Raw genomic sequence first — 24647 nt, 5'->3', positions numbered from 1 at the left:
AGGGTGCTCCTGGCTCTGAGCTCAGAAATTGCTCCGGCAGGCTTGGGGGACCATATGGGATACGGGAAGCAAACCACTGTCTCCTGGGTTGGCCGCGTGCAAGGCAAATGCTCTACCACTATGCTATCTCTTTGGCCCCGCCTGTTCTTTTCTATTAAATATATTTAATATGGTGCACCATTTATTTAAGCAATCCACCTATCTATCTCCCCCCCCACCCCCCTACACACAAATCCTATAAAGAGGATCGATAACTTTCTGGGAGCCTCGGTTGACCAGTTTCTTTTGCCATCAGGCACATCCATAAGCTAACAAAGAGCAACTCCAATGCTGGCCTTTGTGTGCCTGTATCACTACCCACCTCCCCCAACCCTCCAGGCCTCCTAGGACCCCCACCCCACCCCCAGGACAGAAGTAGAGGTGCCCAGGCAAGATGCAAACAAACACTCACTCTGGCACTTCCCCGAAGCCTTCCAGAGGCTGGGCTTCAGCAGCATAGATCTTGGCATAGTGCCTGGCAGTATTTTGGACATAGCATTCCTGCGACAGCAAAAAAACAAGAAAAACAAGTAATGAGAAGAAGTCTGAGAGTCCTTCAGTGAGGTGCAATCAGGCTCCAAGTGTCAAACCCAGCACCTTCCTTCATGCCCAGGGATGAGACTACGGGCCCCCAGATCTCAGACTGGAAGAAAGTCTACATGCAAAAGTCTGGAACTGGTCCTGGTGCTGCAGGACTGGCCTGCAGGCCTCAGGATTGCAGGTGAAGTTCGGCCAGAGGGGTTGCCCAAGAGACCCTCCCACTTAAGCCCTTCAGGGGTGTGACCGTGGGAGACACCTCCGGGATTCTCAGGTATTTTCCCAAAGTCCTATCAAGAGTGACAATTGCTATTTTCTGTTGTAGTACATGGTGGCACTGCTCTGCTGTACTGAGGCAGATCTTCTGTTCCAGACAGGTTTGCATACTCAGAGCCGCCCTCTCTGCAGTCACAACGGGCAGAAAGAGGAAGGAAGGGCAAGGAGCAGGAAAAGGCAACCCAGGAAAAGGACCATAACAGCGGTGAAACTGAGGCCCTGGAGAATGAGGGCCTCATAGTCAGCATCCTCAAGCCTTATCAGTCCATGGGGGTGATCTCGATGCCAACTTTGGCAGGGCAGGCCACAGGCTCCCCCCAAAATAAGCCCCTCTGGAAATTCTTCCTGCTCTGAGCGGATCTTGGGGGTCCTGGGACCAAAGCAGCAGTCAGACCCTCCCTTTTCCTGTCAGACACCCCTGCAATCTCAGAGTGGTCCCCAATAGCAGATGGGGTCCCAGGCCAGGCCTGAATAGGTGAAGGGAGAGCAGATGATAGCACAGCAGGTAGGGCGTTTTCTTTGCATGTGGCTGAACAGGGTTGTATCCACAGCATCCCATATTCCCCCAAACTTACCAGGAGCAATTCCTGAGCCCAGAGCCAGAAGTAACCCTTGAGCTGCACTGGATGTGACCCCCCAAAACAACAAACAAACAAAGAATGGATGAAGGGGCTGCGACATTGACTGAGTCCCCAATGGGCTGCCGTGAATGAGGTCCTGACCCCCACACCCCCAGATGAGCAGAGCTCCCTGAAACAGGGAGACGGTGCTCCCGTGGTCTCCCCGCACCTGCGCGGCCAGCTTGTAGTTCCGCTGCACCAGCTCTGCGTTGCTTCTGGTCCCGTAGGCCACGGCGTTGTGCACCTTGAGCACGCAGGCATGGCCGGGCTGGAAGACAGGCAGGAGGCCACGCATAACGCGGCTGCGGAAGGCTTTGCGGTGCACGCCCTCGCCGAAGTGCAATGCCTCCGTGGCGATCTGGCCATGCAGCCGGTCCCCGAAGTAGCTGTCCTTGAGGAAGTCCTCTCTGAAGATGAGCTGGCTGAACTCGATCTCCTCGCACGCTGCAACAGGCAGAGGTTCACCCTTGCTTGGTTCACCCTCACCTTGGTTCACCTTGCTTGGTTCGCCCGCCCCATCAGCACTCCTCCCTACAGCCCCCTGCAGAGAGCCTGTGCAGTTCCCACCCTTAAAACTAGTCCCACTACCACCACTACCATGGGCTTTTCATTTTATTTGCAATTCATTTGATTTTGGTTTGGTTTGGTTTGGTTTGGGGGCCACACTTGGTGGTGCTCAGGGTCACTCCAGACAGGTTGTGGGTGCCAGAGATGGAACTGAGGTCAGCTCATTTCAGAAGAAAGGAAAGAAAGGAGGAGGGTGAAGGAGGGAAGGAAGGAGAAAAGAAAGGAAGGAGGGAAAGAAAGAAGGAGGGAGGAACAAAGGAAGAAGGAAGGAAGGAAGGAAGGAAGGAAGGAAGGAAGGAAGGAAGGAAGGAAGGAAGGAAGGAAGGAAGGAAGGAAGGAAGGAAGGAAGGAAGGAAGGAAGGAAGGAAGGAAGGAAGGAAGGAAAAAAGAAGTTCTATAGTTGCTTTTTTATATTATATTTAAGGGGGCTATAGAGATAGAATAGCTGGTAAGACACTTGCCTTGCATGTAGCTAACCCTGGGTTCAATCCCCAGCATCCCATATGGTCCCTGAACACCACCAGAAGAAATACCTGAGTTTCAACCCAAGAGTAACCTCAGAGCACTTCTGGGTATGGCCCAAACCTCCTCCTTTCAAAAAGTTGTATTTCAAAGCTAGGTAGCCAAATGGAGACATAATTTTTTTTATAGAACCCAATATTCTCTTTTTGTTTTTCGGGCCACACCCGTTTGATGCTCAGGGGTTACTCCTGGCTAAGTGCTCAGAAATTGCCCCTGGCTTGGGGGGGACCAGATGGGACGCCGGGAGATTGAACCACAGTCCTTCCTTGGCTAGCACTTGCAAGGCAGACACCTTACCTCTAGCGCCACCTCGCCAGCCCCTAGAATTCAATATTCTTAATTCTAATTTTATGATTAGCTTCAACAATTTGCTCCTACCAGTACTTAAAGATTATAGAATTAATATTATAGAAAATTATTTTCTATAAATATAAAAAATATGGAATGGAGCAATAGTACGGCAAATAGGGTTGCCATTATTGGGCTGTTATTGAACCCAAGTTCAATTCACAGCATCCCATATGGTCCTCTGAGCACTGCCAGGGGTGATCCCTGAGCATAGAGCCCTGAGCACAGCTGAGTGTGGCTCTGAAACCAAAAAATATAAATATTTTATGCCTCTTTTCCAGAGCCCAATCAATACAAGCTTAATTTTCTGCTGTCTGTTCTTCCCATTCCCTCAATTATTCAAAGTTGAAGTACATGTACTTTCTGCTCTAAAATTCTTTCAACTCGATGAGCTAAAGACAAAAGTTGTTCTCAACTGTGCCCATGAGGGCAGGAGGTCCTGTCTATCTCACCCTACAGGAGATGGGCTGGACCTTCCTGTGTCTAATTCCCATCACATTCCCCTTCTCTGGGGTGACTCTGAAACCCCGAAACACCAGCAGGTGCTGGATTAGCTGCAATTAATTTGGCTCATTAAAGCAGGGCTCTCCTCAGAGCTTTAATTTTTTTAATCAGAGAATAACTTTGCACAACATTATAATATAATTTAATGTAAATATTAAACTTCTCAGAGGGAGAAATTTCTACATGGGGAATGGGAGGCCCCAAAGCTTCTCCATCAGAGACAAAAATGAACCAAGGGTTTTCCAGGATGCTCCAGGAAACATGCCAAGCTTTTTGCTTTCCCTCACAGACACAAACCACAAGTCTAATACTTAAAGGCAAAAGTGTGTTGGCCCCAAATCTTACTCCCCAACAGGGGCACATGAGAGCTAGTTCTCCTCTGTAAGGAACACAATTCTAGAACATCTTGGCTCCACTGATCCACAGGCAATAGGGCTTTGCAGTCCAGCCAGTGGTTCAACCCCACCCCATCACTCCTGAGCCAACTCTGAGGCCCTTACCTTTAACATCTGGGCAGCTGGAGAGCTGTTGTAGGACTGGAAGAGAAAGGAGAGAGAGGCTTTCAGTACACTAGGACACTTTGACCTGGAAGCAGAGCAGGGGGGCCGGTTTCCCTTGCATCGAAGGGTCCGGGTTACCTTGGGCAGTGAGGTTAAATTCCGCCGTCACTTTTCCGAAACTGTTGTTGAGGCTGCAGTAATAGAGGCCCTGGTCCTTCTGGCTGGCTTGCACGATGGCCAAGGACACTGTGGAGTTGTCCCCTGCGCTGCAATGGGGGACATTCATGTTTGTGGGCCTCCTCATGCCAAGATGAAGGGACGTGTGGCCCGGTCTGCTAATGTAGATGGTGAGCGAGACCTACTCCTGCAGGGATGATTTTGAACTGGTGCTGGGGTATTTTCTCCTTTCCTGGAGCATTCAAGGAGTGTGGATTGACCTGAAACCCTTTTCTCTGTTACACATTTGGAAGGCAGTGTCTCTGAACTTTCTGCTTGGAATTCACCTTGATTATCTGACTAATTTTTTGAAGGAAACCTGAAAACTCCAAACCACATTTCAGCACAGGTACAATAGGGAAAATAAAAAAGGAATTCATGAACCACAGTAGCCCACAAAACCTTCCTATGAAAACAGCCCAGATCCTCAACTTAACCTTATCAAACTGCCAAGACACCAGATATGTTCCAGATCTATAAATTCTGGACTGTGCAGCCACAAGCAGCTATGTCACATCCCTCAAATTTCATAGTAGTGTCAGCCAATAGGATCACAGGAAACCTGATTGGGAAGTTATAAAGTAACATCACGGAGAGATAGAACAATCATTTCAAACTGACCCTTATTGATCTAAGTTTTGATGATTCCATTTGTCTTTGTGTGGTAACAAACAGTGTGAAGTAAATATTTTGTGCCTGCAAGGAGGCAGGCTAGGGTGGGTATTGGGTAGGAAACAGGGGACAAAGGTGAAGGGAGGGTCACGTTGGTGATGGGATTGAAACTTGAACACTTAATGCCTGACATGACTGTATTATTAACATCTTGATAAATCACAGTTTTATAATAAAGTTTCTGATAAAATAACTAAAGATATGTTAGCATTAAAATAAAAAGCCAAGCGATGTGCTATGAATCGAACCCAGGCAACAGTGGAGGTGGTGATAGCTAATGTGGATCAAGCACTTGGTGTATACCCAGCACTGTGCTCACCAATCAAAAGTCTACTTCAAGTCTTTCTTAGACCCTTACAATGAGAGAAGGATGCCTCCTACCAGGCCACAGGAAAGGAAACTGAGGCACAGTTAGTCTATGTAAATGATTTATGGTTGTTCTGTGAGGATAGAGCCAGAACTTACTCCAGGAAATGCTTACTGGGGGAGGAGGGTTGGTCCTCATCAGTGCCTCAGACATCTGCCTCCTCAAATGACCGTCTGTGAGGGTGGGGAGCCCTGGTTAGGAAGGGGTGCTGGAGAATGGTTTGAACAACATAGGTTTCATCTCACCAAGAGCTTGCTTCTAGGAGGAGCAGCCACAGCCCAGATGTGGGAGATCACGTGGGTTCGTGACACTGGTCAATCATCCGTGGGGCTGTAGGGGGCTGTGGGGGAGATTGTAGTGGTGCTGTAGGAAACTGTAGGTGGGCTTTAGGGGGACTGTAGGGAGGCTGTAGTAGGGACTATAAAGGAACTATAGGGAACTGTAGGGGGACTTTTGGGGATCTGTAGCAAGGACTGTAGGGGAGATTATAGGGAGATGTAGAGGGACTTTAGGGGGACTGTATGGGAGTTTGTGGGAGGGCTTAGAAGGGCCATAAGAGTACTGTAGGAGGGACTCTAGAGGGCTGTGGGAGCTATAGGAAGACTGTAGGGTGACATGAGAGGGGGCCTTACTGGAGACTGTAGGGAAAGTCCATAGGGAGGGGCCATAGATGCCTGAGGAGCATCCTCAGGTCTTCACAATCGGGTTGTTGACAGTAGTCTCCCTCTCCCATGTTCCCCTTGTCTAAGATCTGAGGACCCCCTCCCCCAGCAGCCTGGTTCCTCTCTGAGGACCAGATGCTCTCCTTCCCTGTGGTGGTACCTTCCTGCAGCCCAGCCTGTCCCAAAAGGACCTTCCCGGGCTTGTAACCCCATGGCTGATGAACTCAACTAAAAAGCGAGAACAGGCTCTGCTAAGGTGGTGGCAGAGCTTCTCTCCCAGCCTCAGGACCTCACACCAGGAGGGGCCTGGACACTTGCCTGGTCTCAAAGACACATAGAAGCTTTTCAGACTTCAAGGCACACATGCTTGGGATAGAGCCTCAAGGACCCCCGCCATCACTTCCCCTGCCCAGACAGAGACATCTGCCGTCAGCCCTTCCTCCTCTGACCCATTCTTGCTATTGGTTCTTCTCTTCCAGAGCCAGGACACAAAGTAAACATTAGAAAGGATAGGCAGACACAGCACACCTTCTCTGCACTTGGGCTATGGCTTCCGAATCCTTAGTCCACCGAATGATAGAATCTTCATGAATTTCAGAAAACTGACAGCTTAACTGCAGGTTCCCAGGGTGGTCAGGCAACAGCTCAGCTTGGATCCTTTTCAGCAACACCGGAGCTAGAAACCAAAGATTGGTGTGGTGGGTGTTCTGATAAGGGTTTGAGGAAGCTCAGAGTTGGGAGAGGAATTGTGGGGGATGCACACAGCAGGAAAAGTACCAGGTCAATTTAGTAGGAAACTCAATCCTCAAAACCCCTTGAGAAAGCTTGTAAAATAAAATAAAATGCAATTTGATGGACTTTTAAATTTTTTGTCCCAACACCATTTGTTGAAGAAGTCATTTTATTTCATTTCATAGTCTCAGCTCCTTGTCAAAATTAGCTGACTGTGGGAGCTATATATGGGAGTTTGTCATTAGATAGTCTATTCTAAACCATTGATTATAGGGTCTGTCACTATTCCAGTACCATGCTATTTTGATGATTATGGATTTGTACTACAACTTCAATTCTTTTAAGATGGCGAGGGAAGGGACTGGAGAGATAGGATGATAAACCAAGGCTTGCTTTTGCACACCTGGATTGACAACCTGAATTTGATCCTGGCATCTCATTCGATCCCACAGGATCATCCCTGAGTACAGAGCTAGGAGTTAGCCCTGAACTCCTATCTAAAAAAATGATTGGGAAGGAAGAAGAAAATTATAGAGACAGTCTATAGGGCCAGGGCCAAATGTGATGCTCTTCAGGAATCTCCAGACTTTGGGCTCAAAGCTGGTGTTTAGGGAGAAATTTTGTGACTGTCAGCAGTGAAGAAGGCAGGCCTGGAAAGAGACCACCTGGTAGTCTTTTTCTAGTAATATGATTAGTTATTTTGTGGAACAAATCAGAGCCACCCATAGCCACACCCTATAGGGCACAACAAACCAGACCTAGGGGCACAGAGATTTACATAAACACAATCCATAAATTCCATAAACACAATTCCATAAACACAATCCTAACTGCTGGCCACTGCAAACTTGGGTGGCAAAGAAGGGTGCCCAGGCCTCTGTTCCAAACCAGAGGACGCTGCTGGCCTACACCATCCTGCACTGTTTTTCCCCCTTCAGGAACTCCCAGAAGCAAGTCACTTTCCTGTAGGCGCCCTAGTAGTATAAAGTCCAGGTTCTCCAAGGAACATAGGTTAGTTAAAGTCCCAGTGAGGAACCTGCTAAAGTCAACTCTCTTCCCAGATAATTTCTGAGGCCGCTGAAGTGAATTTCATGACCAAAAGGAAAGTGTCTGGATGACATGGAATCAGTACAGAATTCCCAAGCCTGTGCTGAGATCACAGGCCTGAGTGAGTGAACCCGAATGAGTGAACCTGAGTGAATGAGAGCTCAGCATGGAGGGGAGGAATGCATAATTACTCAGAATTGCCACTGGGAGGCAGCACAGCCTCCCAAGCCAAGAAGCCCCAGGATTCCTTCAGAGTAACTGGAACTGGGAATGTCAGTCTACGCACCCCAGGTTCCCTGCGGTTTTGAGAACGGAAATACATCATGCAACCCACAGCTGCCCTAAAGTTAGCATAAATGACAAGGAGATGTCACCTCACACTAGGGTGCATAACCCATAGCAAGAACATTGGGAAGGGGGAGCAGAGAGGTGGTATAGTGGTTAGAGTGCAGACTTGGCATGAGCCTGACCCAAGTTTGATTCCAGTCACTGCCGGGGCCCTGAGGCTCGCTGATGGCCTGAAACCTGGTGCAGAGGCCTCATGTCTCAGACAGAGATGAGGGGGAAGGAGAGAAGAGTCCTAGCCTTTGGGTCTAATCTCAGTGAGCCCTCCCTGAGACCACCTGGGATGAAGAGCAAGAGGGGAACCAGAGTTTCCCTCTATGACTCACATCCAGCACAAGGCTTGTTGAGTTGCTCTGAAGGAGCATTTGTTGATGGTGATTAAGTAGGAAGCAGGTACAACTTGAACCTGCCATCGACCTTAGTCAGCCTCCTCCCTCAAACAAGCCTGGAAATCTGCTCAAGGCTCACACCTGTCAGCCAGGACCACTGTGGGTGGCTCCATGGAGTAACCCTGTGGAGTTAGGGACCACAGCCTGGGGGGTTAGGGAGCCCCAGCCAGTAAGAAATTCCAACCTGGTCTTCCCCAAACAAATGCCCACAGGGTGCTTACCTTTCCCTCCCTTCCTGCAGGCCAGCTTCTTGGGGTCCTTCTTCTCCTCGCTGCCCAGCTCAGAGTCCTTCCTGGGCAGAGTCATGCTTTTTCGGGAACAGTTTTCCTTCTCCAGACGCTGCCGCAGGGCTGCCACCCTAGACAGAATCTTCTTCTTCATCCCGTCAGCTAAATGCCCGCTCCCTGGGGGCTCTGGTTTCTTCTTCCTCACCGTCTCAGAGACAGGGGCCCCAGGGCGCTTGGGACTGGGATTCACTTCCATCCCTGCCCTCGTCCTCATCCTACCCAGATTCCTCTGAGTCTCCTTGGGGCCTGGCAACTTCAAGGAGGCAATTGCAGCTGGACTGTCCGTGATCTGAGATGCCTCTGAGTTAGGGTCCCCGGGTTGGGGGATCGTGGAGATATTTGGGGCTGGGGGAGACGTGACTAGGTCACTGGAGACTGACTCAGAGTCCCTCAATTCATCCCCAAGAGCTCCACTTTCTCCCAGGCCAGAAGACATCATAGGTTGGTGGATTTTCGCCTGGTCCAGGTTACTCTCGGGGATGCCATGGGCTTGGTCCGGGGCATGGTGTGTGTCAGTCCCTGTCCCCGTGGCCAGCTCATGGGGACATGGTAGCTCGGAGAGAACCGTGTCTGCTGGGTCTCGTGTACAGGGCACCTCTGCCTCAAAACTTCTCCAGCTGCTCTCAGGTCTGTGGTTTTCTTGGGAAATTGTTTCTTCCCCTCCGTGGGGGCCCAGGGCTTGCAAAACAGGGGTTTGTCCATGGGGCACCTGCTCTCTGTTCTCTGAACCCTCGCTGCCTTGGATGATGTCGGGTACCCCAAGAATGACTTCCTTACCTGGGGTACTGTCTGCTGTCAGCAAACTTAAGGGCTGGCTGGGGTCTGCGACCCGGTGCATTCCTACAGTGAATACTGCACTGGGCCTTGCTGGCCCTCTTGCTTCCTGGTGTTTGGAATCCACCGAGGACACAAGGAGACGAGCACAGGTTAGGAGCTGTTGCAGAAAGCTGGGGCTGTCCGCGGAGGCTGGGCGCACATCTGACTCTGAGCTTCCGGAGCCCAAGTCCTCTTTTTCTCTAGATTGGGGTGCCTTGTGGTGCTCACCAGAGCTGCAGGATTCGCTTTCATCCATGGGGTCCACAGAGGACTCCAGGAACCCCACGCAGTTCAGGGGCTGTGGCTGGAGCTGAGGTCTGTGAACGTCTCTAGTGGATTCCGGGCTGACCAGGGTGTCTCTGGGCTCAGTCAGAGCCGAGGGTCCCCAGGACCAAGGACTGAGCGTACTCAGGGCCTTGGTGGTTCTTGGGGAGTCTGTGCCAGCTGGGAGCATGGGACCCTCTTCAGGCAGTCCTGGGATCCAGCCTTGGGGAAGGGAAGCCTCAAGTGTTATGATCCTCAGCTTCCTGCTTGTGCACCCCACAGAACCCCCTTCCCATGCCCCCAGGAGGGTCTGAGAAACGGGGCCCAGTGGACTCAGGGCCCCAGTAGCTTCTGCTGGCGTCCAGCTCTCGTCCTGGGCCACTGTGGAGCTCAGCTCATCTCCAGGGGCGCATCCTGGCCCAGGTGGGCTCTCACTGGGGACACTCGGTGACAGTGCTCCTTCGAGTTCTGGGAGATCCCCAGGAAGGCATCTATTATTCACTCTGACTGCTGCCTGGTGCTCACCTCCAGTCTCCAGAGAGGGGTCACTCTCAGACCCCTCACCCTCCGGGACCTCAGGGACGAGTGTGGGGGAGTCGGGCCCTGAAGAATCCAGGCTAAACCCTTCTTCTGGGGCCTCAGTGGGGGTCAAGGGGGGACTGGGGCTGGGAGGCAATAGGGAGCTCTTCGCTGAGGGTGCCAGAGAGGAGGGCTCCTCCAGGCTGTCCTCCGGGCTGCAGCAGGCCACCGAAACAGGGAGGAGCTGGCTGGGGTGCACTGGAGTGGCAGTGGCTAACCTGTCCACTGCCATCTGTGGATCATCCAGAAAGACCCTGGGTGGTGCCAGCATCTCCAGGGAGTGTGTCCCCTCTGCGCTTTTACTGGCCAGAGAGTCCGTGGTGTGGTGGTCCTTGCAGTGACTATCCAGGGTGTCTGTGATATGGAGGTCCCTGGAGTCATTGTGCAGGGGATCCAAGGTGTGAGGGTCCCAGGAGTCAGTGTCCAGGGGGTCTGTGTTGTGGGGGTCCCTGGGGTGATTATTCAGGAGGTCTGCGGTGGGAAAAGTTCCACCACACACATCCTCTGTTTCTGCTTCTGGAAGGTCCCTGGAAGAGCTATTTCTCGGTACAGAAGAGTAGCTTTCCCCCTGCTCTGCCAGTATGCTCAGGCTCAGCCCCTGTGGACCAGTCTCTCCTGGAGAGTCCTCCTTGGCCTCCAGGGAGTCCAGGGTCCAGGCAGCAGGGCAGGGGGAAGGGGAGCGCCTGCCCTCTACGGCTCCCAGGCTGCTTTGAAGTGGGGTCTGTAGAGGCCTTGCAGCTGTAGTTTGGAGCAGACCAAGCTCCTCATCATGTTCACCTACCTCGGGCACTTGGCCTTGGCCTTGGTCCAGCTCCAGGCTCAGTGGGGGGCCATCCAGCAGCAAATGTCCATCCACAAGGCACCCAGAGGAAGAATCGGGGCTCTCACCTGTCCCCCCATCATCTGTTCCGAAAGGTCCCCCTGAACCCTCTGTTTCTTTGCCTTCTGGCCCAGGGTGAGCAGTGTCCAGGCTGGAGACAGTTTCTGGGGACCCTGGGGGTCCCGGGAGTGCCCCAGACAGTGCCTTTGGCTCACAGGGGTCCACATGGCTCTCAGGATGGACACATGTAGCCGTGAACACACAGCAGGGGACAGTGTTGGCCTCGGGGACACTCAGTGTGTGGCCTAAGGCTCCCCTGGACATGGTGGGCCTGCAGTGGGCCCTATTGGAGCCCTTGGGTGGCTTTGTGCTGCCAGCACAACCCCAGCCCTGAGGATGCAAGGTTTCCAGGACATGGTCATCACTGGTCCTTCCTCTGTGGGAGACAGCACCTGTCAAGTCCTCTGTGGGCTCCACAGGCTCCTCCACTTGCTCCCCCGCAGACTCTTGGCTAGTGGGTGCAGGGCTGAGGAGCCCCAAAGCCCCAAGTGGAGCCTCCTCAGTTTTTGCCTAGGGAAAGGGAAAAGAGGTTAATAGATTCACCCCAGGGAGCCCATAGTAAAGGTGAGGAAAACACCCAAAACTCTAGTCCCCATGACCAAGATCCAACATCAGCCTTCATCTCTGCATATAACTTAGCAACTTCTGGGAGAAATGCCTATTTAAGCCACTGTAGGTACCTTCTCTCATCCCCAGTGTACCCCGGTACATGATTTCCCTGCCCAGATGCGAGGTTCCCGCAGTCTCTTCAGAGGAAGGCAGAGGGCAATGGGTGGCTGGGACCCCTCCATGTGGCTTCATGCTACAGTCAGCCCCTCAGACACACACACAGGATGACTCTCAGGGTTCTGGAGACCAAATCAAACACTTGTTCAATCCAAGAAAATCATCAGACTGAAGGTCCAGGGCTGTCAACCCACCACCACCACTCACCATTTTGTGCCAACTTTGAGGTCGAGGAAAGTCAACACTTTCCAGAACATCTACCTCCATGATTTTTTGTACAATCTCAGAGCATCTAGAGGATGCTCAAATGATTGAGTCCCAGGGGCCTGGGTTTGATCCCCTGAATGTGTGGTCCCTGGGCTCAGAGCCAGGAACAGCCCTTGAGCATCATCAAGTGTCATTTCCAAATCATTTCAGAAGCTCCCAGGCCCCCATCCCAGCCTGTCCCCCTGCCACTCCAGATCAGCTGGAGTGGGTGGAAACCCCCAAACACCCTCTACCCCCACCATGGATAGAGACGAGCTGGATAATACCATGGCAGGGCCAGAACTGAGAATTTCTTTTTTTTTTTTTTTTGGTTTTGTGCCACACTGTATATGGATAAACCCAACAAGAGAGAATGCTTCAGCATCCCCGGCTGCACCTCAACATTCTTTGGGAGGTGTTAGGCCACTCCTGCTGTGCTATCACTCTGGCCCCAGAACTGAACTTTTACTCCATTGAAGGCATCAATGGAGTTGACCCATTGATGTTGACCCATTGCATCTCCCTTAGCAGTTTCTAGATCTTGTGAGCAAAACGAAGAGGCTGCAGTTTCCACTCAACGCTGACCTGAGAGCCAGCTCAGGGTCACTTCCTGTCAACTTGAGACACAGGAAGTACCGGCCGTGGTCGCTGGCCCCTCTCCCCCATCCCTTCACACTCAGTACCTGAAAGATATCTGGTATGAGCACAGAGATCTGGGGCCTTTCCAGAGATGGGGGCGAGGATGAGTGCCTCTCTGGAAACAGGAATGGCTGGAGGGTGCCAGTCTAACCTAGGCTTAGCGTCCCCTGCTCCAGGCTCTCTAGGTCTTTTCTCAGCACAGAAGTCACAGGCAGGTGCTTCGTGCAGTGGAGAATCACAGGGTGCTATGTAGAGAGACAGATGGGGTTTGGGTCTGGTTCCTTGTCAACTGAGGGAACTAATGTCCAGTCTGTCCTAGATCTTTGATCTCTCTGCAGAGACTGGAGGCTTGGGCCCTTGAACCTGGGTCTCAAACTGGGCTTACTCCAGGATCTAGGCTCAAGGATCACTCCTGGTGGGACTAGAGGACCACCTGGGGTGCTGAGGATCAAACTGGGGTCTGCTGAGTGCAAGGCAAGCATCCGACCTGTTGTACTATCGCTCCAGCCACTGGACATTTTTGGGGGGTAGGGTTTTGGTTTTGGGGACATACCCAGCAAAGCCCAGGTCACCTTAACTTCAGAAACATAGATGATTCAGCTGGAAAGCATCATGGTCTCCCTCATGCCATGCACAGGGAACTTCCAAGAGAATTGAAGACACGGAAGCTTCTACAAGAAGACACTGCACACCCATCCCTTCAGCTGACAACACTGTGTCTCATGCAGGTGACCTGGTTAGTCCTGGAAGGTCTGGAGCGGCAGCCATTGCCACATGTTGTCTTTTCCTTTCCATGGAGATCCCTCCCCTATATGCTCAACAGGCCCTGTCTCAGTCACTCCTGCATGAGTGCTCGCCCAGGGCCACTTATAATTTACCATCTGGCACTTGTCTTCATGACAGCTCTTCTCGCTGTCGCAAGAAATCACTGTTTAACAGAGCATGTCCCTGGAGCAGTAAAAGACACTGGCAGGCCCAGGACTTGGCTCTGGTGACAGTCCATGTCTTACACATGAGAGGTCCTGGGTTCAAACGCCAAACCCTCCTCCCCAGCAACATAACCACAATCCAAAATGGTGTCACCATCAACACCCCAGCTGGCAATGTGCCCTGAACTCTTACTGTAATTATCCTTTGCGTCTGTTCTATTGCTGACAGATGAGAGATATCATTTATATGTTGGGTTTTTAGGTCATACCAGTAGCACTCAGGGGTTACTACTGGATCTACGCTCAGAAATTGCTCCTGGCAGGCTCAGGGGACCATGTGAGATGCTGAGATTTGAACCACCATCCTTCTGCATGCAAGACAAACACCCTACCTCCATGCTATCTCTCCAGCCCCGAGATGTCATATTTTTAAGACCCGGTTTCCTGATTACAGATAAGGATGAATGACTCCTGTGTGTGTTAGTCTTTTATAGCTCTACTCTGTGAAGTTCATAGTTATTTACTTAAAGCTTTTTGGTTTTCATTTAGTTGCTAAGGGCTTGAAAGATATGTTTATCCATAGATATGCATATATATTGGAAATTCATCTTTATCTATCAGCTATTGTTACCCATATCTTACTGTTTTCTTTTTTTTTTTTTAACACCACCCATCACCAGTGCAATATTCCCATCACCAATGTCCCAAGTCTCCCTCCTCCCCACCCGACCCCCGCCTGTACTCTAAACAGGTTCTCAATTTCCCTCATACATTCTCATTATTAGGACAGTTCAAAATGTAGTTATTTATCCAACTAAACTCATCACTCTTTGTGATGAGCTTCCTGAGGTGAGCTGGAACTTCCAGCTCTTTTCTCTTTTGTGTCTGAAAGTTATTATTGCAAGAATGTCTTTCATTTTTCTTAAAACCCATAAATGTGTGAGACCATTCTGCGTTTTTCTCTCTCTCTCTGACTTATTTCACTCAGCATAATAGATTCCGTGTACATCCATGTATAGGAAAATTTCATGACTTCATCTCTCCTGACAGCTGCATAATATTCCATTGTGTATATGTACCACAGTTTCTTTAGCCATTCGTCTGTTGAAGGGCATCTTGGTTGTTTCCAGAGTCTTGCTATGGTAAATAGAGCTGCAATGAATATAGGTGTAATGAAGGGGTTTTTGTATTGTATTTTTGTGTTCCTAGGGTATATTCCTAGGAGTGGTATAGCTGGATTGTATGTGAGCTCGATTTCCAGTTTTTGGAGGAATCTCCATATCGCTTTCCATAAAGGTTGAACTAGACAGCATTCCCACCAGCAGTGGATAAGAGTTCCTTTCTCCCCACATCCCCGCCAACACTGTTTATTCTCATTCTTTGTGATGTGTGCCATTCTCTGGGGTGTGAGGTGGTATCTCATCGTTGTTTTGATTTGCATCTCCCTGATGATTAGTGATGTGGAGCACTTTTTCATGTGTCTTTTGGCCATCTGTATTTCTTCTTTGTCAAAGTGTCTGTTCATTTCTTCTCCCCATTTTTTGATGGGATTAGATGTTTTTTTCTTGTAAAGTTCTGTCAGTGCCTTATATATTTTGGAGATTAGCCCCTTATCTGATGGGTATTGGGTGAATAGTTTCTCCCACTCAGTGGGTGGCTCTTGTATCTTGGGCACTATTTCCTTTGAGGTGCAGAAGCTTCTCAGCTTAATATATTCCCATCTGTTAATTTCTGCTTTCACTTGCTTGGAGAGTGCAGTTTCTTCCTTGAAGATGCCTTTAGCCTCAATGTCCTGGAGTGTTTTACCTACGTATTGTTCTATATATCTTATGGTTTTGGGGCTGATATCGAGGTCTTTAATCCATTTGGATTTTACCTTCGTACATGATGTTAGCTGGGGGTCTAAGTTCAATTTTTTGCAAGTGGCTACCCAGTTTTGCCAACACCACTTGTTGAAGAGGCTTTCTTTGTTCCATTTAGGATTTTTTGCTCCTTTATCAAAAATTAGATGATTGTATGTCTGGGGAACATTCTCTGAGTATTCAAGCTTATTCCACTGATCTGAGGGCCTGTCTTTATTCCAATACCATGCTGTTTTGATAACTATTGCTTTGTAGTAAAGTTTAAAGTTGGGGAAAGTAATTCCTCCCATATTCTTTTTCCCAATGATTGCTTTAGCTATTCGAGGGTGTTTATTGTTCCAAATAAATTTCAAAAGTGCCTGGTCCACTTCTTTGAAGAATGTCATGGGTATCTTTAGGGGGATCGCATTAAATCTGTACAGTGCTTTGGGGAGTATTGCCATTTTAATGATGTTAATCCTGCCAATCCATGAGCAGGGTATATGCTTCCATTTCCGCGTGTCCTCTCTTATTTCTTGGAGCAGAGTTTTATAGTTTTCCTTGTATAGGTCCTTCACATTTTTAGTCAAGTTGATTCCAAGATATTTGAGTTTGTGTGACACTATAGTGAATGGAGTTGTTTTCTTAATGTCCATTTCTTCCTTATTAGTATTGGTGTATAGGAAGGCCATTGATTTTTGTGTGTTAATTTTGTAGCCTGCCACCTTGCTATATGAGTCTATTGTTTCTAGAAGCTTTTTGATAGAGTCTTTGGGGTTTTCTAAGTAGAGTATCATGTCATCTGCAAACAGTGAGAGCTTGACTTCTTCCTTTCCTATCTGGATTCCCTTGATATCCTTTTCTTGCCTAATCACTATAGCGAGTACTTCCAGTGCTATGTTGAATAGGAGTGGTGAGAGAGGACAGCCTTGTCTTGTGCCAGAATTTAGAGGAAAGGCTTTCAGTTTTTCTCCATTGAGGACAATATTTGCCTCTGGCTTGTGGTAGATGGCCTTAACTATATTGAGAAAGGTTCCCTCCATTCCCATCTTGCTGAGAGTTTTGATCAAGAATGGGTGTTGGACCTTGTCAAATGCTTTCTCTGCGTCGATTGATATGATCATGTGATTTTTATTTTTCTTGCTGTTGATGTTGTGTATTATGTTGATAGATTTACGGATGTTAAACCAGCCTTGCATTCCTGGAATGAAACCTACTTGATCGTAGTGGATGATCTTCTTAATGAGGCATTGAATCCTATTTGCCAGGATTTTGTTGAAGATCTTTGCATCTGCATTCATCAGCGATATTGGTCTGTAATTTTCTTTTTTCGTAGCATCTCTGTCTGGTTTAGGTATCAAGGTAATGTTGGCTTCATAAAAGCTATTTGGAAGTTTTCCTGTTTTTTCAATTTCATGAAAGAGTCTTGCCAGGATTGGTAGTAGTTCCTCTTGAAAGGTTTGAAAGAATTCATTAGTAAATCCATCTGGGCCTGGGCTTTTGTTTTTGGGCAGACATTTGATTACTTTCTTAATTTCCTCAATAGTAATGGGTGTGTTTAGATATGCTACATCCTCTTCATTCAATCGTGGAAGATTATAAGATTCCAAAAATTTATCCATTTCTGCCAGGTTTTCATTTTTAGTGGCATAGAGTTTCTCAAAGTAGTTTCTGATTACCCTTTGAATCTCTACCATATCAGTAGTGATCTCTCCTTTTTCATTCCTAATACGAGTTATCAAGTTTCTCTCTCTTTCTTTCTTTGTTAGTTTTGCCAGTGGTCTATCAATCTTGTTTATTTTTTCAAAGAACCAACTTCTGCTTTCGTTGATCTTTTGGATGGTTTTTCTGGTTTCCACTTCATTGATTTCTGCTCTCAGCTTTGTTATTTCCTTCTGCCTCCCTATTTTTGGATCCTTTTGTTGAGCACTTTCTAATTCTATGAGCTGCGTCATTAAGCTATTCAGGTATGCCCCTTCTTCTTTCCTGATGTGTGCTTGCAAAGCTATAAATTTTCCTCTCAGTACTGCTTTTGCTGTGTCCCATAGGTTCTGATAAATTGTTTCTACATTGTCATTTGTTTTCAGGAAGGTTTTGATTTCCTCTTTGATTTCATCTCGGACCCACTGATTATTCAGTATGAGGCTATTTAACTTCCAGGTGTTAAAATTTTTCTTCTGTGTCCCTTTGTAGTTTATATATAATTTCAGGGCTTTGTGGTCAGCAAAGGCAGCCTGCAAAATTTCTATCCTCTTAATATTATGGAGATATGTTTTGTGTGCTAACATGTAGTCTATCCTAGAGAATGTCCCATGTACATTAGAGAAAAATGTGTATCCAGGCCTCTGGGGGTGGAGTGTCCTGTATATATCTACTAGGCCTCTTACTTCCATTTCTCTCCTCAGGTCTAGTATATTCTTGTTGAGTTTCAGTCTGGTTGACCTGTCTAGTGTTGACAATGCCGTGTTGAGGTCTCCCACAATTATTGTGTTGTTATTGATATTATTTTTCAGATTTGTCAACAGTTGTATTAAATATTTTGCTGGCCCCTCATTCGGTGCATATATGTTTAGGAGGGTGATTTCTTCCTGCTGTACATATCCCTTGATTAATACAAAATGTCCATCTTTGTCCCTTACTACTTTCCTAAGTATAAAGTTTACATCATCTGATATTAATATGGCCACTCCTGCTTTTTTTTGGGTGTTGTTTGCTTGGATGATTTTCCTCCAGCCTTTTATTTTGAGTCTATGTTTGTTCTGACTATTCAGGTGCGTTTCTTGTAGGCAGCAGAAGGTTGGATTGAGTTTTTTTGATCCATTTAGCCACTCTGTGTCTCTTAACTGGTGCATTTAGTCCATTGACATTGAGAGAAAGAATTGTCCTGGGAGTTAGTGCCATCTTTATATTAAAGTTTGGTGTGTCTGTTGGTAAGCTTTGTCTTAAAGTATGCCGTTCAGTTTTTCTTTTAAGAATGGTTTTGAGTCTGTGAAGTTTTTGAGCTGTTGTTTGTCTGTGAAACTATGTATTGTTCCTTCAAACCTAAAAGTGAGTTTTGCTGGGTGCAGTATTCTAGGCGAAGCATTTATTTCATTGAGTTTTGTCACTATGTCCCACCACTGCCTTCTGGCCTTGAGTGTTTCTGGTGACAGGTCTGCAGTAAATCTCAAAGATGTTCCCTTAAATGTAATTTCTCTTTTCGATCTTGCTGCTTTCAGAATTCTGTCTCTATCTATGGGATTCGTCATTGTGACTAGGATGTGTCTTGGGGTGTTTTTTCTGGGGTCTCTTTTAGTTGGCACTCTTCGGGCATGCAGGATTTGATCACATGTATTCATTATCTCTGGTAGTTTCTCTTTAATGATGTTCTTGACTGTTGATTCTTCCCGGAGATTTTCTTCCTGAGTCTCTGGGACTCCAATGATTCTTAAGTTGTTTCTGTTGAGCTTATCATAGACTTCTATTTTCATTTGTTCCCATTCTTTGAGTAATTTTTCCATTGTTTGATCATTTGCTTTGAGGCTTTTTTCCAATTTCTTCTGCTGTATGTAATTGTTATGTATCTCATCTTCCAGTGTACTGATTCTATCCTCAGCTGCTGTTAACCTGTGGGAAATCTCAAACATGTTTTTCTTCAATTCATCTACTGAGTTTCTCAGACCTGTTATTTGATCTGAAATTTCCGTTTGGAGTTTTCTCATTTCTATCTTCATATTCTCCTGATTCTTTTTAGTTTTCTCTTATATACTTTGTTTGAGTTCTTTGAACATGTTCCATATTGCAACTCTAAACTCCTTATCTGAGAGACTGACTAGGTGGTTGATCATGTTCAAGTCATCAGAGTTGCCATCTTCATTCTCTATGTCTGGCACTGGCCCATGTTGTTTCCCCATTGTCACACTAGTACTGCGTGTTTTTCTACGTGTTGTGATTGTATTCATTGGCTAAATGCTGTGCACCGTTGCGAAGGGGAGCGGAGCAACCGTGCTCCTCTGGCTTCTCCCTTTCTGGGCGTGTCGACTCACTTCCACGGAAGGCTCACAGGAAGGCAGGCTGGCAGATGGGCCGCACCCAGGATGAAATCAGGCCAAAAATGCAGGACAGCAGAGTAGAGAGGCAGAAGGGTGCTGGCATCTGAGATCCAGCGAAGTTCAGTGGCTCCTCCCTTTCTGGGCGTGTCGACTCACCTCCACGGAAGGCTCATGGGAAGGCAGACTCCCCGGAAAGCTCACAGGAAAGCAGGCTGGCTGATGGGCCGCACCAAGGGTGAAATCAGGCCAAAAATGCAGGACAGCAGAGTAGAGAGGCAGAAGGGTGCTGGCATCTGAGATCCAGCAGAGTTCGGTGGCTCCTCCCTTTCTGGGCGTGTCAGCTCACCTCCAAGGAAGGCTCACGGGAAGGCAGACTCCCCAGAAAGTTCACAGGAAGGCAGGCTGGCTGATGAGCCGCACCAAGGGTGAAATCAGGCCGAAAATGCAGGACAGCAGAGTAGAGAGGCAGAAGGGTGCTGGCATCTGAGATCCAGCGAAGTTCAGTCTATCTTACTGTTTTCTAATAAGAATAGCTTTCGTGGGACCAGAAAGATAGCATGGCGGTAGGGCGCTTGCCTTGCACGCAGTAGGACAGTGGTTTTAATCCTTGGCATCCCATATGGTCCCCCGAGCCTGCCAGGAGTGATTTCTGAGCATAGAGCCAGGAGTAATCCTTAAGCACTACTGGGTGTGACCCAAAAGGAAAAGAAAAGAAAAGAAAAGAAAAGAAAAGAAAAGAAAAGAAAAGAAAAGAAAAGGAAAAAGAATAGCTTTCAATATATCCTCCCATTCATGAAAGTTTCTACTTTTACATTGAACTCAGAGACCCAGATGAAATGAGTCTATCTTGGGCACATTTGGACGAAGTACTGTGCTCATTCTTCATCTGTTGGTTGATGGCTTCGGCAAGACAGGTTTTATTTCTCCCCAATAAAGCTTGAGTGACCACTTTTATTCTAAGTCAAGTTCAAACCTCTTCTTAAGACTGACTCTGTCTTCTTTGCTCACCTCTGTTTAGCTATTGATCTACTGGGAGGGGACTATAACCATGCTGTTTGGATTCTCGTGGCTTTTGCATTTGTTTTGTTTGTAGGGTGGTCAGTTGTTCAGTCGCACCTCAGCGATGCAGACTCATTTATAGTCTTAGTGAAATAAATAAAACCAAAACATTATTTCTGGCCTCAACTTCAACCCAAGGCAGTAGTGAGAGGCTTATTTGGGGAAGGGGGGGAGGAAGGCTGAACCCGAGTGACCCCTCCCACCAGTTCCTCATGCTGATGCCCAAATTCCTGTCATTGAGGCACTCCCCAAAATAAAGCACAGCTGTAGCTGACACACCTGTTTTGGATTAGTTACAATGAATCAGGGGCAGGATTCATTTCAGCATCCAGACCGGTGATGGCCACAATGTGTGGCCAGCAAACCCATTTACAATGCGTGGCCAGCAAACCCACTTAAGACAAAAGTCCGGAACAAGATTCCTGTTTCTCCCACGGCAAGATTCCCCACTGGGTCCTCCTTGGGAGTCAGCTCAGGCTAGGAACTGCCTCCCCGCAGGAGAATCTCCCAAAGTGCTCAACCAAAAGGGCGACCCTTGGAGTGTTTCTACATGTGCCTCTTGGTGAAAAGATCTGGATATAAAGACCCAAGGACCTTGCAGCCAGATCCCAGGAGCAGGGTGGCTTCTGTCTGGAGGTCTCTGCTCCCACAGATGAGCTGCTAGGAGGTCATTTTGCAGGGGATGGTGAGAGCACAGCATTGAGGCAGTTTTCCTGGTACAGTTTTTCCCCAGTGATGGGGCTGGGGAGCATAAATTAAGGGGTGCAGGAACCCCACCGGCCTTTTGTTTGGGCTTGCTTTTGACCCAGTGGTGCTCGGGGACCATTCCCAGTGCTCTGCTCAGGGCCCCACCATTTGGTGCTAAGATCAAGAGCAGGATTCTGAAGGAAGGGCCTGGACATGCTCATCCCTTAGAATACCTCTTTCATCTAGTGCTCAGCTCCTTTGGCTCACCTTCTTCTCTACCCTAGGTGCAGAGACATTTCAAGTCCTGTGCTGAGAAGATTCCAGAAGAAATCGGTCTCCTCAGATGTCAGCCAGAGTGCAGAGGGGCAGAGAAAATCCCAGCAGTAAGACTGGGACAGAGATGTGCTGGGATCTCAGCACTCCGGGAATCCTAGCGTTCCCCTGAGGTTCGTAAAACAAACTGACCTGCAGCCACTGGCCTCCCTAAGCAGTGAAGGCCATTTCCTGTCCTGCTGCCCTCTTGTCCAGCCCTGCACTGGTTTCTCTGTAAGCCACAAAGCACACAGCCCAATCTCTGGGAGTCAGACTTGGTGTTGGTATGATTTAAGGGCTTATGGAGGAAAGGCAGAGAAACCCGGTCTCCTTTGGATTCTACATATCATGTTTAATACAAGTTTGCATTTGAATCAGCAAGACTGCACACTTGAGGGTCACAAGGAACAGAAAGGCTGCACGTTCTGCTGACCTCCTGCCACTTATTTATCGAACTGCCCACACTGCCACGGCACATGAAAGGATCTTTTGGGTTCGGCTCAGTCATGGTATTTGGCAGATGAGGCTTTGAAAGCCCCAAGCAGGCTGCTCCCGGGTCAGCCGAGGTGGGGTGCTGACAAGGGGTTTGAGAGCCCTGTGCTGAGAGATGAGCCGTGGTGAACGCGTGCCCTTGCCATCGCCAGTGGCATCCGAGGTTTCTTGGCTCTGAACAGTCTCTTGAACAGTTGTGATTCAGGGATGCATCTTATTATGCAAATGATCTCAAGACCACTAGAGATTCTTTTTTGGGAGGGGCGGGGCACACCCAGCCATGCTCAGAGCTTAATCCCTACTCTACACTCAGGAATCACTCCTGGAAGGCTCCTGGAACTATATAGGATGCCAGGGATTAAACCCAGGTTAGCTATGTGCAAAGCAAGAACCTTTCCTACTACACTATCACTCCTGCCCCCTCCAGAGATTCTGTCCCAGACGTGAAAACTACATTGCAAGAAGTTTTAAAGGATCTTCTCACACTTTACTGAGCTGAATGGAAATGATTTATGAGCTGTAGTCTGACTGTTCATCCTGGATGACCATGGAGGGTTCAAGGGACTGGACACCCAGCCTCCAGACTCCTGCCTAGAGGCTAGGCTAACCTCACATCAACAAAAAGATCAAAACCGGGCCCAGAGAGATAGCACAGCAGCGTTTGCCTTGCAAGCAGCCGATCCAGGACCAAAGGTGATTGGTTCAAATCCCGGTGTCCCACATGGTCCCCCGTGCCTGTCAGGAGCTATTTCTGAGCAGACAGCCAGGAGTAACCCCTGAGCACTGCCGGGTGTGACCCCAAAACAAAAAACAACAAAAAGATCAAAACCACCTTTCTCACAAGAATTTACTCAGGGAATACAATTCACACACATACACTCAGAGGCACACACAGATACACACACTGAGACACACACACTAGACTCAAACATATACACTGAGACACAGACACACACATACACTCAGAGACACAGAGAGATACATTGAGACATACTCTGGGACACATAGGCACACACAGGCGCACACACTGAGGAAGACACAGAGCACTCAACACTAGGAATAACAGGACCTTCTTCCTTTTACTCTCTTACTTTTTTCAGTGCTTCAGATGGAGCCTAAGTCTGTATCCCAGCCAGGCCTGTGCTCTAGCCCTGAGTTACAGAAGAGAACCAAAGGCCATGAGGCTGGAAAGACTGAGGCTTATGCCTGACTCACCTCAGACATTCAGACACCCACTGCTGAGACTACCCACTTCACCCAACACTCAGACATCCATTGCTGAGATCTGTAGCCCCCAACACCCACACCCAGACACCATGCTATGACCTGCCTTGTGAGATGAGACTAAAAGCCCTAAACAAAGATGTTCCCCCCCCCCAACTTCCTTTTTCCTTAACCTTTTCTTTTGATATGTAAAGTCCACTTGGATTATAGGACCTTCCCCTACCCTGGTGGTGTTGATTGTGGAGAATAGAGAGAGCAGTTTTGGCTTTGGTGGGCACAGATAGAGCACATGGCAAAGAGAAAGACCATGAGGCAAAAAGCAGACTTAACTCCAATCCTAACTGCCTGGTGTATTTTTTCTCCGCTGCTACCCTGCCTTATCAGATCCACCCACCTGAGGGGTTAGAAATACGGTACCTGGAGCAGTCTCACCACTTGTGGATTTTTATTTTACACTGCCTGTCTCACCTCACTGGTTAGACTAACCAGTTTTTACTTTAGTCAGGATAATTTTTCTTTGCTTGTGCTTATCTCCCATGGGTGGGATGTATCTCTGGATTGGCCCTCTATCATACCTGTTCTCCATCCATGGGGGTGGTCCGTCTCTTCCCAATAAAGATCTCGGGTCAGAGAGATGTCTTCCAGTTTCGGTCCCATAGTTAGTCCGTCTGCCTGCTGGTACCTTTTGCCTGCTTGCAGAGAGCTTGTGGTGGAAGTTTCTGAACCTGTTTTATCTCCCTAACCTTGTGTGGATTATTTTTTGTGTCGACGTTGCTTCCAAATCTATGTTCTCCAATTCCTTGGGATTGGGGCATGAGACTTCCACCACATCAAGACATTCAGAAACCCAATTGCTGAGACCCACCTGCCTCACCCCAACACTCAGATACCCATTGCTAAGACCTACCTGTCTCACCTTAGTACACTCAGACATCCTCACTATGAACAAGAACCATCTCAGAGCTTGGAAACAGCCAGTGAACTCTGACAAGGGCTGTAATAACCACATTCAGAGAATCCCTACCCTTCACCAGTTGATCTCAGCCTCACAGAACCTCACGATGTCTTTGGGAACTGTTTATTGGAGATCCTTCAACCCTGTCCTCATGAGCCTTGAGAGAGATGATTTTATATGGGGGTTACTCCAGGTTAGTGCAGGCAAAAGAAAGACAGACACTGCACTTGTGCTTCAGGGAGCCCAGATGATCTTACCCTGTGTGGTTATGGAGAAATTTAAGCTGGGCCGACTGCGGGGGGCCTGGCCTTGAGCTGGACAGGGACAAGGAGACCAA

General features: G+C 48.2%; 1 protein-coding gene across 1 annotated transcript in view; it reads right to left on the bottom strand.

The window, feature by feature from the left end:
• Nucleotides 1-24647, bottom strand: part of ALPK2 (alpha kinase 2) — a 58006-nt gene that overhangs the window by 6590 nt on the left and 26769 nt on the right. The window contains exons 4-10 of the mRNA XM_049781670.1: nucleotides 11562-11679; nucleotides 8565-11282; nucleotides 6359-6506; nucleotides 4052-4179; nucleotides 3914-3949; nucleotides 1642-1916; nucleotides 452-540 (exon numbers count right to left, since the gene is read on the bottom strand). Coding sequence (XP_049637627.1) covers nucleotides 452-540; nucleotides 1642-1916; nucleotides 3914-3949; nucleotides 4052-4179; nucleotides 6359-6506; nucleotides 8565-11282; nucleotides 11562-11679 — 3512 coding nt within the window. The remainder of the gene's footprint in view (nucleotides 1-451; nucleotides 541-1641; nucleotides 1917-3913; nucleotides 3950-4051; nucleotides 4180-6358; nucleotides 6507-8564; nucleotides 11283-11561; nucleotides 11680-24647) is intronic.

This window comes from Suncus etruscus, chromosome 10 (genome assembly GCF_024139225.1).
Source record: "Suncus etruscus isolate mSunEtr1 chromosome 10, mSunEtr1.pri.cur, whole genome shotgun sequence".
Taxonomy (NCBI): domain Eukaryota; kingdom Metazoa; phylum Chordata; class Mammalia; order Eulipotyphla; family Soricidae; genus Suncus; species Suncus etruscus.
Note: the sequence above shows the minus strand (reverse complement) of the source record. Positions and strands in the feature narration are given on the sequence as shown.